We start from the raw sequence: 15,738 nt of genomic DNA on the forward strand, positions 1-15,738 counted from the left end.
TATTTACAGTTTATTTAACGATTTTCTGTGTTTTGTATAAAGAGTAACTGCCTGCGTCACTACTATATTTTATTGTTACGTCACGGTGAAGGAGAATTATTAACACGAAACAGAACCGGGAGTGATTTATCATCTCATCGATGCAATCGGTCATGACGACACGCAATGGCGTACACCGCATGCAATGCATTATGCATTTGTCGCTGAGTAAGGAGATAGTAGAAAGTTCCTTTCATTGCCTAGATACATGTAATATATTATTTATATACATGCGATGCAAATAAAATTATCGATATTTTGATGTATTAGTTATTGTATGACGTCAATCGAGTTTGCCTTTTCGAGACGCACATTGAAAAAAATATTTATGTGAAATTACGTGATTATGCTGGACTTTTTTTTCGATCCATGCAATATTGTTACTCATATGGCAGATTACAGATTATATGTAATTTCGTATGAAATATATTCTTATATTTTCAAGATTAAAAATATTCAACTGAACATGGAATGTTATTAATAAAATGAATAAATGCTTATAAAATAAAGTTCTAATAAAGTAAAAATATTAAATTTAAAATTACAAGTGATTTTTGCATAAAAATGTTAATTTTGCATATATTTTTACATTAATATGTATTTTCTTTTAAAAAATTACAGTGATAATTAAGTAATTTTTTCAGTTTTGAACGAGTAATTTCCATGTAAAAGTACACGTAAATTTTTGCATTGACCGTTCACATTAATGCCGCGGAAATATATTTTCTATAAGAATCACGTGAAAATGTTTGTGTGACAAATCTTTCCGTCTCGCTAATTGCACCGCGCGCGTCGTTGTTTATCACAAATGAAGCAATGCAATGCAATGCCTCATCGTACCGCGAAACTCCACAGCGCCATTATTACGCTCCGCGTCAACTCCGCGTCGCCGTGTGTATTATGTCAACGTGCATTACGCTAACTCCGACGCCAAAGTATCGCGAACTAAAGTTTGCAGCCGCATCGCCGAGTTGTTGTTTGCGCCATTTATTACTCGCGACAGTCCCCTATGCATCTCTCCTTTTTTTTATTGATTTACTTGCTGTCGCGCGCGCGGCAATTACTTCACACGCCTGTCGTGCATTCATCCTGCGACAGATAAACTAAAAACACCGATGACAATCTCTCCTTTTATTTCACAATAATCCACCAATCTTCGAACATGGATATAAATTATAGATATTAATGCAGGTGTACATATATATATATAAATTTATATACAATATACAATATAATATATGAGATATAAATTAAATTAATATTAAATACGAATTAATTATAATAGTAATATCAATAATATAGCAATTACTAATATTATTGATATATAATAATTAATATTAGATATAAATGAGGTCTTTCACCTTACTGATGCAATTTTTTTCTGCTTTTATTGGCGTAGTAAATTTTTAAACGTACGGGGTTTTCCTTTTCCGACAACAGTCGGAGGTGTTTCAGGCTGCGGTTGCAGCAGCCGCGGCTGCAGCTGCAGGAGGTGGCGGCCAGCAGCCCGCACCGACACCGGGTGGCAACGAGACCAACCCCGAAGGCGGAGTGGAGGCCACCACGTTGGTACCTGTCACCTCAGGCGCGACGACACCTGCGACAGCGACACAGGGTACCGACCTCAAAGGTCAACCTAAACGCCTGCATGTCAGCAACATACCCTTCCGCTTTCGAGATCCCGATCTCAGAGCAATGTTTGGGGTAAGTGCGATTTTTTTTACTTCAATATTTTCGCCGTCTTTCCCGTATCAGAAACGGTGATTTTAGTATTAGGTTTTCTATTAAATACTTTTTTGTTAAAATTTTAAAAGAAGCTTAAGTTTTTTTTTAATAAAACGATCGGTTTCTATAGAACGATCTTTTATAGATAAACCTAGCTTTTTGTATAAGCAGACTGAATTTACAAAGAATTTGTGACATATATGTACATACTTCTATTATCAACTATTTTTTCTGTTTTATACATGTACATATATTCGAGATAAAAATATATTTAAAATATGGAAAATGTATAAAAACGAATAGTTTTTTATTCGATAAAAAGGCATCTTGTATTACTTTAATAAAGTACACATCAATTTTGTGTAGAATAAATAATGTCAATTAAATTAATAGCAAATTTTACATGTATTATTTAAAATCTGTTTTTGTAATGACTATTTTTCGTATATTTCGTCAAATATAGAAATAACATACTTTGTGTTTGTAACTTTAATTTATGAATGAAAATTCAAGGAAAAGCTTGTATAATCAACTAATATAATTATACAGTTATTAACGCAGGGCAGTTTAATTAAAGGATTAATAAAATCAGGAAAGCTTTGTGTCAGATTTCCTTTGATGCCATGATTGAAAATTTCATTATAATCCGTGTCAGCACGTTAATATATATTATAATATATATTATATATTTAATACTATATATATATATGTATATATATATATATATATATATATTAGCATTATATAACATATATTCTAATAAAAATCAACTTTTTAGGAATTTTTATTTTATTTGTTTTATTTATGTTTATTAATAATATATGTATGATATTACATTAATATCATACTGTTGTATTATTAACTTGGTAAATATATTCTCTTTTCAGCAATTTGGGCCAATCCTGGACGTGGAAATCATATTTAACGAAAGGGGAAGTAAGGTAAGTTCAATTCGAGCCTTTAGGCTGCGAGCCACCCCTGTCAACCTGCCCCTGATAATACCGTTAATTTTAAGCTAATATCGTGCCAAAAATCCTCGCATCCAGAATGAATGCATTTATAAATTTAAAAAAATTTTTTTTTTTTTTTTAACTGTATATATTAAATATAATCTATTCATTCCTGTAACTTGGAAATATTTACTTTATGAATGTATTATTAAATACATGTCTTTTTAATCAATAATTTGAGATGAATCAAAATATTTTTGGAAACCACGTTACGCAATTTCGCAGTCCTTATTTTCAAAATATTCTCATAGTACAGATTTTATCTTTTTTTTTTATCTTTGCTGTTCGTAGTAATCATGAAAACTGGTGTCATAAACGTGACTCGACTTTTCTATCGCGTGCGTGACAGTTTTTCTCGTTTATTTATTAAAATAGTTTTCCGAGAACGTTCTGGAAGCGAGGATGCGGAGGCCATAATGATCTTGTTAAGGGATGCAGCATCACGAGCGCTCAACACATATATATATATATGTTTATATATATATATATATATATATATATATATATATGTATATTCGATATAAAAGTAGAAGACTGAAGAACTAATATTAAATCTCGGAAAAACAGCGATATCCCTTGATGAGAATACGAAAACGTGATGCTGCAACCGCGCCACGTGTATCCGCTATACACGTTTTATTCCAGCGCGATGGCGACATTTTGTTGGCGTGTTTACTTATTAATCTCGATGTAATTTTGATACGAAATTGCAAAGTGCCATTGTCAGATATCGCTTTTTCGCCTTTAATCACCGACGTTACGCAATTTTAAACAATGACTCCGATACATTCGGATAATATCCGAACTTTTATGCACGAATTTTAGTCTATATTTTAATGTCATATCTTGACAAACTTAATCGCGATGCTCCTTCATATTTTTCTATTTTTTTTTTTTTTTTTAATTTATTGTTTCAATCTATCGATCATTTTCCGTCGGTTTCACCCGTTGTTTCTCTCTCGAAAACCACCACATCGATGCTCGACGGAAGCCGGAAATCGTCACCCGAGACCATAGTCGCGATCACCGACCGTTTACGCTAACGACGTCGCACAAATATGTGGGCTTTGAAAAACAGAAACGAAACGCATGTAAACGAGTTTGAGATGCAAATTGTTTGCAATATGGATGGCAACGGGAAGAGGCCGGGATAAGATCCGCAGTAATGCATCGTGCCGACAGTCGACATCCGGCACGGTGTGTGCATATTCAGCGTCTTAGCGTCAAGTGCACTCAAGTGCACTTTATCAAGTCGCACCGGTAACCCAGTATCCCACCGACGTCTGCAAACGTCACACGTGGCGACCTGTCACTGATTATACGTGGGCGAGGTCGTGCCTCGAATCTATAAATATATAGGACATTTGGTATATCACGACTTTAATGTCATCATCTGTCAATTTTTTTGAATCTGTCAATTCTTCATACATATTTTTAAAATTCTCTCCATCTTTAAAAATATCATTTTCACATATTCTTGATCGATTTTATAAATGTAGACGAGATGCAATTTTTTGTGATACAATTTTTGGTGCTATTTTAAAGGCATAAATAATTCTTGTATTCTGATGATTTCTAAGTTTCTTTGATATCAACTCTTAATAAACCTTTTAAAAAGTTTTCTGTATTCGATTACATCAGAAAACTGAAGCTGGTAAATTTGAAAATATTTTGAAGTTATCGCAAAACTTATTCCGGCAATTTGTTATTTTTTAAAAATGAGGCTTGGATATATTTATCAAAAGTTGATTTCACGAAAAGAGGGATTGCGTGGAAACGGTTAGCTTGCAAATAATGCCTTCCCCGAGCATAGATTTACACACGATATTTCCGGCTAGTTAAAGTACAAAGTTCAAGGAACTTTGTGCAAGAATATCGCGAGAAATGAGTCTCGCTGGAGTTTGTTAATTCCAATCTCTCGAGTTTATGTCGACAATTTCTTCAACTTCGTATTACCTCATCGGCAGTGTTTTCGATTTCATCGATGCCATTCTGCAAACAAATTCCTTGTGCAATCAAAGTGCATCAAAGTCACGCAAACTAGTATTATATACTTTTTTAGCGGACGTACCATGCTCTTTCTTTCGCGTTGTACTTCGCAATCGGCTTTCCTCAACGAATTCTTACCGGCATTATATTATACTATTTTAAGATTTACAAAATCGATGTTCCAATTACCAATGCTTGGCAACCAATTAGTGCACAGACAAAAAGAAGCTCGTTTCGTGCTGGGAATGGAAATAATATTCCGATATCCGCCGTTATTCGTTAGTAAATGTATTTTGTTCGACATCAAAATGATATATATAATTTCCGATTAATCTGATAATATTATTACATAGTCACCGTAAAATATTTATCGATGTGAATTTTCGAGAGAGAAAAAGCGTCGTAGAGAGAGATACAACGTCAGTCCTGGGGGAGAGTAAGAATCGGCAATCATATACCTATTTGTCGTCGATTAGATCATTATAGTCGAATCCGGTCCGTCTGACGAGCTCTACGGACAGGAAGTCGATGTCGCTGCGCATCCGTACTTGTAACGACCAATCACGGACGTGATATAGAATGCGAAATAGGTTGCTTCCAGCTTCCGGAGGGCGGAAACGCGCACGAGGGAACTAATTAAACTCTCGCGCGACTCGTTAATTAGCGCGCCCGATCAACGAACGAAGGCTCGAGTGCGATGCACGATTTTTTTTTTATTTCTTTTCCACTTCCGTTCGCGCATTGCGGACTCAATCGATGCGGATCGGTCGCGTGAAAGCGGCTTAATCGGGAAAGCACACGTAAAAGAAATCCCGATAAGGGAACACAATACTAATATTTCGTTGCTGTATTACGGCCAATTTGTTAACTTATATTCCCGGTTCTCACGTGACCGACCGCTCCTGATAACAAAATATAGTTCGTACATACGGTTTAATCCGTCCCCATCTCATTTTTATTCCTTTTTTTTTTTTTTTTTTTTTTTCGTCCCTCGCGCCACGTGAAATTTTTGACATTTCGCGTAGGAATGATTTATTTATGAACGACATGATTCTTAAACGGATTACCGGTTACTTGTCAGACTGCACTTTGATAAGGAGGGAAACGTATAATCTTGGAGCGAAATTGACGATATCTGACGTCAATATGGTCTCTTCATAATCCATCGCTATCATGTGCGAGCCGTTTCGAGCAATTATCCGTACGCGTCACATTAGAAATCCCGCGAATATCGAGTCGACAATGGCACTATCGCGTTGTCTTTTGCAATGCAAATATCTGCCCGTCGGCACGCGGGAAAGCACACGGAATTTACTTGGAACCGGTATAAGTGTCGCCGTCGCTTTTAGTGCTTAAGTGAGTTCCGAGGACGTGACAGGATCTGATGCTTCGCTATTAAAGGACGAGCGAGAATAATTATTAATCTAAAGCCTAAGGCGTCGATAGTGTGTATTATGTTGTCCTGATAAAGTGAGTTTTTCATAAAACGAAAGATTTCATTAGCTGTCATCAGCTGTCAGGTCGGCAAAAGAAATGTCAAAAATGTAGAAATTTATTAGAGATAAAATAATAATAATAATAATCGACGATCTAAGTAAAATATAACAAAAAAATATGTAACTTTTGCTATTTGTATAGTTTATACAAATAGATCTCGATATCTTCAATTTTTGGAGCGACAAGATCCTGTTACGAACTGCGGTAGAAATTTTTCAATCGTCACACATTGCTTTTGTAGAATGCACGTGAAACAACGATTTCACGCGTCAGATTTTGATAGTCGATTCAACGCTAATACCTTTCGCCTATCGATAGTATTTCGGAACGAAAAAGAAGGAAAAAAAATGAAAACGTCACTTGCATGCTGCAAAAGCAACGTGTCATTAGTTATAAAACAAAAACGAGTGAGTGATCGTGTGTGTGATTCTGTGATGAGAGAGACCTTTTCTCGAAAGCTTCGTCAATGTAAATGGAATGTGGCATCCCTAATGAAGTGCAGCATTTTGGAAAAAGAGATACTTTGAAACCAAGGTGGGAGAAGCGCGCAAACCGAGAATATTCGTCCTAATGAGCCTAATTTTTTTTCTTTTTCTCGTCGTACGTAATATACATATTTATACATACATATGCACATATGTATGTATATATATTTGGAGATATATTTGAGCAAAAATATGTGCAAAAATATTAGTGATAAAAATACGTAGCTGTACATTTTGTTTGCATTAATTATAAAAAGTAATCAGTACATCTGAGGATACACACATATACGCATAGGACATGATTAAATACTTGAAAGTATTTGGTGCGCGCGCTTTTCCAACGCCGCGTATGTGCTAATGACACGTACATACATATACCGATATAACCAATGGTGTTAGTTCTCGTAGTTGTTAGACGAGCTGTTGCATTTTTACTAGCTAGCCTTCCGCATTTTATCATTATTTAGCTCCCATTGGTTATAAGACCGGTCGTTGCATCTCGCATACCGGATGTCCGCAGCTGCAATATTGCAATTATAAGGAACTTTCAGAAAGTACAAACTGCTATTTTATTAATCTAGTTGTGACATTTAGCTTTTCATAATATCGTGATTATATTTTCTTAAACGTTCCAAATAATCGCAAAATATAATAAAACAGTAAACTTATAATTTATTTCAACTTGCATTCTAACATAGATAAGATAGTGGAAATTTACAAGGATATAAATAAGCAAATAGAGATAAAAGATTACGCGAAATATTTGCTGTTGAAGGAACGATGAAAATTCTAACAAAAATTTCATTATCGAGAACTCGCCAAGTATTAAAATTAATTTCGCGTCTTCTGTGTTATATGTAATAAAAATGAAATTGAACGAAGTAAAAGACCATCTCTCTTAATTAGTAGCAGCGGACATCGCGGTATGCCGGGTGACCTGACCGCCGTCACTTCCGGTCGCGGAGGAGACCCTCGGGAGATGCTGCCCATTTGATTTGATGAAACTTTGTCGCGTCTCTTTCCCAAAGCTGTTTCTAACCAATATCCCGTCATCATTCCCACGTCTCGACGTCCACGACGAGTAGTCCCAGGGAGTTTCGAGGTGTATTTAACGTCAGACGCAAGAAAGAATCAGTCGCGACCGCAAGAACGAATAAAGAGAAGCGGACAAAGTAAGCTTATATTATTAGAGGACAGAGAGGCGAGATTTGTTTGTCTCTTCTCTCGTCGTTTTTTTTTTTCCTTTTCGGGATCAGACCGACGTCCACGAATGGTTTTACACCGCGCGGCGAATCTCTTGTTTAAAAAAAAAATTTTTTTTTTTTTACTAATCCACCTGCAATATAATACAGCATGATACGTATATATTATACTATTGCATCTTCCGAAGTTTATCGAGCATACGCATGCATGATCGCGATCGTCGTCCCATGTATGCGTATGCGCGTTATACGTACATACTATACCTCTATCTGATTGTTATCATTATTATATATGTAAATAGTAGCCGCACGCTTTTGTCTAGGCGAATCGAAGGTATATAATAAACGGCCCATGCTTCTACCTCTTTTATTAATCACGTATGTGTCTTAGGATAGAGAAACGCTGCTTATTTAACGACTCCGTCGTTTTTTTTTATTCTTTTTCTTTTTTTCCCCAAAACGACGAGTCGTCTCACACCGAATATACTACTATACCGTTCTTTTGTGTCCATCCGCCAAAAATCCGAAATTTTCCTGGTCCTGTGTATAATCCGGACGTCCGGTCTGATCTCGCGAAAGATTGCAAATCTAATCTCGCCTTTAGAATTTAATTGCGGACGATAATTATCAATTGCGTATAATTATGCAATTATTGATAATTGTACTATTGTCTCAGTCGTAATTATTTTGTTAATTAGCAGTTAATTTGAAGCTATATAAAATGACCAGGTAGCAATATGAATCATATGTCAATCTCTTTTTTTTTTTTTTTTTTTTTTTTTTTTTTTTTTTTTTTTTTTTTTTTTTTTTTTTATGAAGTTACATATGCTACAGCTCTCGATTTTATAAAACGAGAATAGAACAGGTCAGTATATATTTGATAGAATCTAAGTACATCTCCGAGATTTATCGGGCAAGAATAAAGGAAGATAAAAGATACATAATATATATCTTTTATATGAAAATCGAAAAGTGTAAGAGGAAAACGTTGCTTCGATAAAATACCTTGAAACTCTCTGGTTCCTCTGATTTGTAAGAAATAATTTACTAACATTCCATGTTCCATACGATCTCTTAAAGATAGAGAGAGCGAAAGAGAGAGAATGAGAGAAAGAGAAAGAGCGAATATAAAAGAATTAAATGTACGAAGAGAGAAAGAAGAGAGAAAAAAAAGATTTCTCTTGTCACTTCCATTATCACAAACACACACGCATTATCCACCTTATCTCTCTTAACTCACCCTCTATATATATACATATATATATATATATATATATAATCTTGAATCTCGTATTGTTTTGTGCGCTTTATATCGCTGTTTGCCAGCTTCGGTCACAATTTCAAATATTCTTTAAACTCCAATATTTTCCCATTTTTCCCGTCCGAAAGATTTCCATCTCTTTATCCTTAAAGTTTCCCCTTCGTTATCTTTCGATATCCGTCATCGCGACACATTGACACACACACACACACATACAAAATCCGTGATACGTACAAGAACACAATTTTAAGTCAATCGCTTGTCGCCGATTTTCCTGAGGTAAATTTATTTTTGCTCTTTGTTATATTTTTTCTTTTTCTCCTTTTCCGACTCTACTCGCGGAATATTCGCTACCGGTATATCGAAATGGATCGCGCGCGATCATCATCGGGTGCCTGCGCTTAATGTTTTTTACGGCGGAAAACTCCGTTATTGACGACGCGGACGTCTATTAAAACCCGCCGGCCAATAAAAGCGGGCATCGCGGGCTCGTAAAAAGTGTACTTGCGTCGTGAGAAACTCGGTGCATTAGTCTCGCGAGCAGAGCGAGAAGGATGTAATAAAATCCGTACTCGACGCGATACGGAGGAACGTCTTTTCGCGCATATTTATTAATCTGTGATGAAATAACGAAAAGAGAGAGCAAAAAAAACCGCGTGAAAAATTTGACACACGTTCATTCATCCGAAAGTAAGAGAAAAAGTGAGAGAGAGAAAGAGAGAGAGAGAGAAAGTCGAATTTTTCCGTCCTCTCTGTCAAGCGAAATATCCACACGAAATATTACAGGCCTTTCCGTATTTCTGATCCCGACACCTTACTTAGCACTCACGCATTATATTGACATAACATATTGATTAATTAATTGTTTGACTTGGTTGTTTATTGAAATATATAGCTGTCTTCTGGAACACACGCACACGCTCACACCCGGTCGGCGCGCGAAGTAGTGTTTAATATATCTTTTTATTCTGTCTTGCTATGTTTCGCACCTCACTGTTAATTAATTGGGTAATTATTATTATTATTGTTATTCTCGTTATATGCTATCACTAATTCGCTCATACGTACATCTGTACTGACAGGCATGGGCGCGTAAATGCGCACAGCCATACATATATACATACAGACACACACATACATATATATATACGCGTACATATGCGTACGTAGACGTACACGTTTTTGTCCCGAATGATATCCGTGTGTCGTCTAGGCGTCGTCACGTCTTATTTGCATAATATACCAGTAGCTGGTTATCAATTTGATAGTGCAACGTCTGCACCAGGGTTGATCGAGTTTCATCAGTAGATCAGTGGGATTTTCGCATCGAGATGTCTTGAAAAGGTGACGAATTTCGAAATTTCGACCTCGCGTTTAATTTATTCTGGAAAAAATGTTTTTCAATTTTTTCTACTTAATGATTTGCAACAAGGTAAATTTGTCCTTTTCCCTCTCGATTACAAATTTAATCCTGTACTTTATTTCACACGCTCGCGATATTTAAAAAATGTATTACGCTTGATAAATATCGACAAATATAATGAATTATTTTTGTACCGTTAATGTTATTAATTGTACAATGGCATCTTCTTAACTCTCGCGACACCTTTTCAAAGACCCTCTCGTTCGCGGTTAACGATCCGTAGCTATATACATACATATACGTAGACAGATTGAGCTCTTCGTTTTGCGTACTAACCTCATCTCGAGGGCAAGGAATGATTATTAACACAACTACTTTTTTAACGCGAACCGGAAGATATTGTTCTCTTCGGGGCACGATCGCAAGCGCTGCTGCTGCAAGTGTGTATGCGGGATTACTTAATACAAGTAGGCTTCCTTTTTTTTTTCCACGAGTAATTTGGAGTTCGTGCACGTGTCGGATGTTAATATTATTCATATATCTTCCCATTTTATTTTCTTTCTTTTTTCGTCTTTTTTTCAATTCAACACCCAAGCTTGCATGGGCAGTCACATTTGTCAGGGGCGCGCGATGTACTTATAAATCGCCGCCTTAACGGAATGATCACACCTTGTAAGTAGAAATAACAAGCGCCACGTGGTAACAGGAACCGGCTAAATATGAGCCTCTTACTTACTGCGGATCAGCACGCACTTTTTTTCGTAGCCGTGACGATTGTGCAGCACTGCGCCGAATAGCAGAGATGTATACCTGGCCGATATTTCGCGAATTACCTGCGATGACAGGTCGCGAGACTCATCACGATTTTTCCCCTCTTATATTTTTATTTTATTCAAACTCGAAAAAAATATAATCAAAAATAATTTATTACTAATTCAGTTCTTCCTAGTCCATTAAAGTTTATATTTGTATTTTCACATTGAGAGCCTCACGAAAATCCTTAATTATTAATTAACATACACAGTTGGAAAATTTGTGTTAAATTTAACAAATGTCACATGTCCCAAACGATTCACAGTTTTTGTGTTAATTTAATATAATATGGATATGCTAAGTGGAGATACAAATACTGTGTTAATATTTTAACATAAAATAAATGGATAACTTTAAATAATTTAAAATGAATGTTGTGAAAAATCAATATATAGTTTTAATGTAAAAATTAACTAAAAATATATTAATTTTAGATTTTATTATCCCCACTTATATTATAAAATAATAAATCACCATTTTTTGTATTTTAACAGAACTGTTGTAAATTTCAACAGATAAATCTTGTCACTAATAAAACAGAACATATTTATTGTGTCAAATTAAAAATAGATGCACAATGTGTTATTTTTACATACTTTTTTCAGTTTTAATAATTCAAGATTAAAGTTCAATTAACACAGCTTTTTAAAGTTTTTAACAAGAGGACACGAATTTTTCTCCTGTGTGTATTTGCTTTTTATTATTCGCGCGTTCTGCGTCTTCATTTGATTCGACGTGGTCGAATGTGTCAAGATTTTCGGAGAAGGCTACAAATTTTGTCAACCCCCTGTTTATTGTATATATATAACTTAAAAGCGCGCGCGCGCTGAAATAGTTATTTCACGACGTCCGTCGCAATTAAACCTCACTACTATATTACGGCAAGTGCGATAATTAATCACAGCCGCGGAGAAGCAATTAGTCATCCTGGGGATTGCATCCGCCTCGCCTGGCGTCTTCTTTACCGCGTTCGAGTATATATCTATCTATCTATCTATCTATCTATCTATCGACGCTCGCTCGCAGTTCGAGGGCGTGTAATTTAGATCCAATTACGTATCAGCGAGTCCCTTAATTCTAATCGATATATAAGTACGCGTATCGCAAATCTTCCTTTACCGATGTTCCCTTTTTTGCTCGTCGCGATTGCTCGCGATTTTCAACGCAGCCGCACAAGGCTGCTGCTAGCCGTCGATTTTGTCATTAAGGAAAGTCGGGGCGTAAAAGCTTTGATATATGTACGTGCGAGAAGCGTATCGAGGGAAGTAATTAGTCCGAGCGGCGCTTAGAATATCGCGATCCTTGGAAAGAGCCTAGCCTTGGAAACGCGACTTCATCGCGCGAATTTATCCTGATTTTAATCTCTCCCGAGCGTGATATCGAAATACCCGGCACGTACTCCGCTTACTCCTATTTGCGTTATCGGATCTGCCTTGTGTGCCGAGAATACAGTCATTGCGAATATACAAACCGCTGGGCTTAACTTAACTTGAAGACATTTGCGAAAATTGCTGCCGTCCTGTACAAGTCTTCTCTATTTAGTATTCCTTTTCGAAGGAAATATTCCTATTTGCTATACTACAGTAATATCAATTCATATTCTCAGTATTTTATCTGTTTATTGCGTTTCAACAGGAGTACTTAATATAAGATATATTATATATTCTTATATTATTTTCATCAGACTCCAATTAATTAAATTAGAGTTGATATTATAATAACAAAACAAACTTTGTTTAATTTCTTCAAACAAGTGTAAATTTTGCTTTGTACAACAGAATGCGAGAGAAACAGTTGAATAACGTTATTTTCTGAAGGCAAAGTTAGATCGGATAGAATTGAGAAATTTCTTCACGCGCATTTCCTTTCCGATGCATTTCGCACGAAATATATTCTCGCTATTAGCGATATCGGCCGTGAAAATATTCATATAACGAAACACGCGTCGTTAGTCGCCTGAAAGTCGATAAGAGCTTCCAGGGCGACCTTATTGTTATGAACACGGGGGCGATAAAAGCCGACTCTCTTCTTCCTTCGAGAGAGAGAGAGAGAGAGAGAGAATTTTCGCGTCGGAGGAAACAGCAGAGAGGGGATGTTCTTTAATCAAAAGGGTGCAAATTGCGCTCAAGTACTCTGTTAGCCGTCTCTGACTCGGCACTGAAACTTTTTACGACGACGACGCCAGACAAAGGCGCGACGCGAAAAGAGGGAAATCATTCTAAATCAAGCGCGCTCCCAGCCGCGACATCCGATTTCCATTAATGACATTTGTCCTTCGCTCTTTGACAAACGTTCGAGCGTGACTAAGCCGGGATATGCGTGCTCGATCGCCCGTACAATGGACCGTATTAATGGCGCCCAGGCAGATATATACGAACTCGTCATCATTAGCCTCCTTCCATATGGCATCGCGAAACCGTATCCTCGTCATCTGTCTGTCTGATGACTGCATCTCCTAAATTATCGTAACGCATAGGGACATTAGATCAATTTCCTTAATATTGCGAATTTTTTTTATTATTATATACTTGAGAGATTTCTGAGTATAATTCGCGAAACCGTATTCTCGTCATCTGATGACTGCATCTCCTAAATTATCGTAAACGCATAGGGATATTAGATCAATTTCTTTAATATTGCGAATTTTTTTTTATTATTAAATACTTGAGAGATTTCTGAGTATAATTTATCAATATATGGGGATTTATTTAGATCTCCCATTGTACCAGATTCTTTTTTTCTTTCTTATAATAAAACTATTTCTTTTATTTAAAGATTTCTATTTCTTATGACTTAGTATACAATAAAGAAGTGCTCTTATTTCGATGAAGAGGATTAATTTTCTTTATTGTTGTAAAGAATTAATGATTTTTATACTTACCGAACATTGAAATATCGCTAATTCTTTAGGAAAATTGAATGTTGTTGAAAAGCGATTTGATCGAAGGTTCCTTTAATATTAAACATTTAAAAAACACCATATGCATCGGTGTTTCGAAAATAAGAGATTTAACAGTAGATCCGAGCAGAGTTATACGGATGCACTCAGCATCCCGCTTCCGGCGCATTAACGCATTTCGTCGTACTTCGTATTCTCGGCGAGAGACAACGCGACACAAGTCATTAAACAGACGCGACCGCAAGAGCCGAACGTGGCCTTTTAACATCCCGCATCCACTTGCTTTCGCCGCAAAGTGTTCTCGATCCCCTCGAAATTTCGTCCTTACTATTCGCGCTCGGTTTCATTTCGCGTAATTAATTATAATCGATCGTGCGTTGTGCGCGCTCTTTTGTCTTTCGCGCCGCACGTCGGTCGTATTTGCGATGTACTACGTAACATATATATACATATATGGTATGTATATATATATATTTTATTCCGCGCCCGAGAGCGGGAAAACTTCCGTTGTTGCCGGGCTGATTAATGAGCATTTTCTCGCACTCGACGCTCAATTAATACATCGCTTCCCGCTTTCACACAAGACAACGAATGTTCGTATTCATATCTCGCGCGGATTTAACAATCCGAATGCAGCTTCCGCGGCTCATTAATTTGGCTAACTGTAAATCGTAAATTATGACAGATTATATATTAAAGATGTGTTGTTACGTAGACGTATCCGAAAATGACAGATGGACGGATGAAATTTAATATCGAAGGTAATCAATTTAACGTGTAATTTCCTCTAGATTTCTTTACGCAATAGTTGTATCGTGTCTAATCGATATTTTATAGAGCGAATATACAGAAAAGAAAACTGATTAGTTGGTTCGGAATGAAGTGGGTTCAGAATTTGCGGTCAACATTATTACGAATCCGCAATGTCTAGCGTGTAAGATGACCATCTAAGGGGCAAATACTAATTATGGTCGGTCGTTTCCATGGTACAAGAGTACATGTGGTTAATTGTCGGGTTGAAAGAACAGCGTAAGAAAGCCGTGGCCTCTTTGATACAGACTCCTGATTAATCGCGACCGCTTCGTTAAACAGGCCACCCTGAAACCAAGGATGACCCTTTACGTATACCCTTACAGTTTGCCGAACCGTTCCCGCGAAATTTACGGTCTTCAGCGAAATCGAAACTATGCGCAATTTACAGCGCAAATTATATCGCTACGCTATATTATTATTAACGGGACACAATACATTATTATTCGACTTAATAATTTACGTAAGTTTGAACAGTTATTACTCTTTCGCAAAGTTGATCTCGATTATTACAGTTCTGTCTTTTAACGCTGATTGCATCAACAATTATTGCGACGTTCGTTAATTCTTTAAGTAATGTAAAAGCTTTTCACTTCATCATCTTAAAAGTTTGCTTTATTTAATTCTTTTTTTTTTTTTTTAATT

At 36.3% G+C, this 15,738-nt stretch overlaps 1 protein-coding gene across 7 annotated transcripts in view; it reads left to right on the forward strand.

The window, feature by feature from the left end:
- LOC114942845 (RNA-binding Fox protein 1) overlaps positions 1–15,738 on the forward strand; it is a 267,417-nt gene that overhangs the window by 174,281 nt on the left and 77,398 nt on the right. For all 7 annotated transcript variants that reach the window (XM_029318296.2, XM_029318298.2, XM_029318295.2 and 4 more), the window contains 2 exons: positions 1,480–1,743; positions 2,652–2,705. In XM_029318296.2, coding sequence (XP_029174129.1) covers positions 1,480–1,743; positions 2,652–2,705 — 318 coding nt within the window. The remainder of the gene's footprint in view (positions 1–1,479; positions 1,744–2,651; positions 2,706–15,738) is intronic.

The sequence above is a fragment of the Nylanderia fulva genome, unplaced genomic scaffold, assembly GCF_048542155.1.
Source record: "Nylanderia fulva isolate GAGA-0341 unplaced genomic scaffold, ASM4854215v1 Scaffold2, whole genome shotgun sequence".
Classification (NCBI taxonomy): Eukaryota; Metazoa; Arthropoda; class Insecta; order Hymenoptera; family Formicidae; genus Nylanderia; species Nylanderia fulva.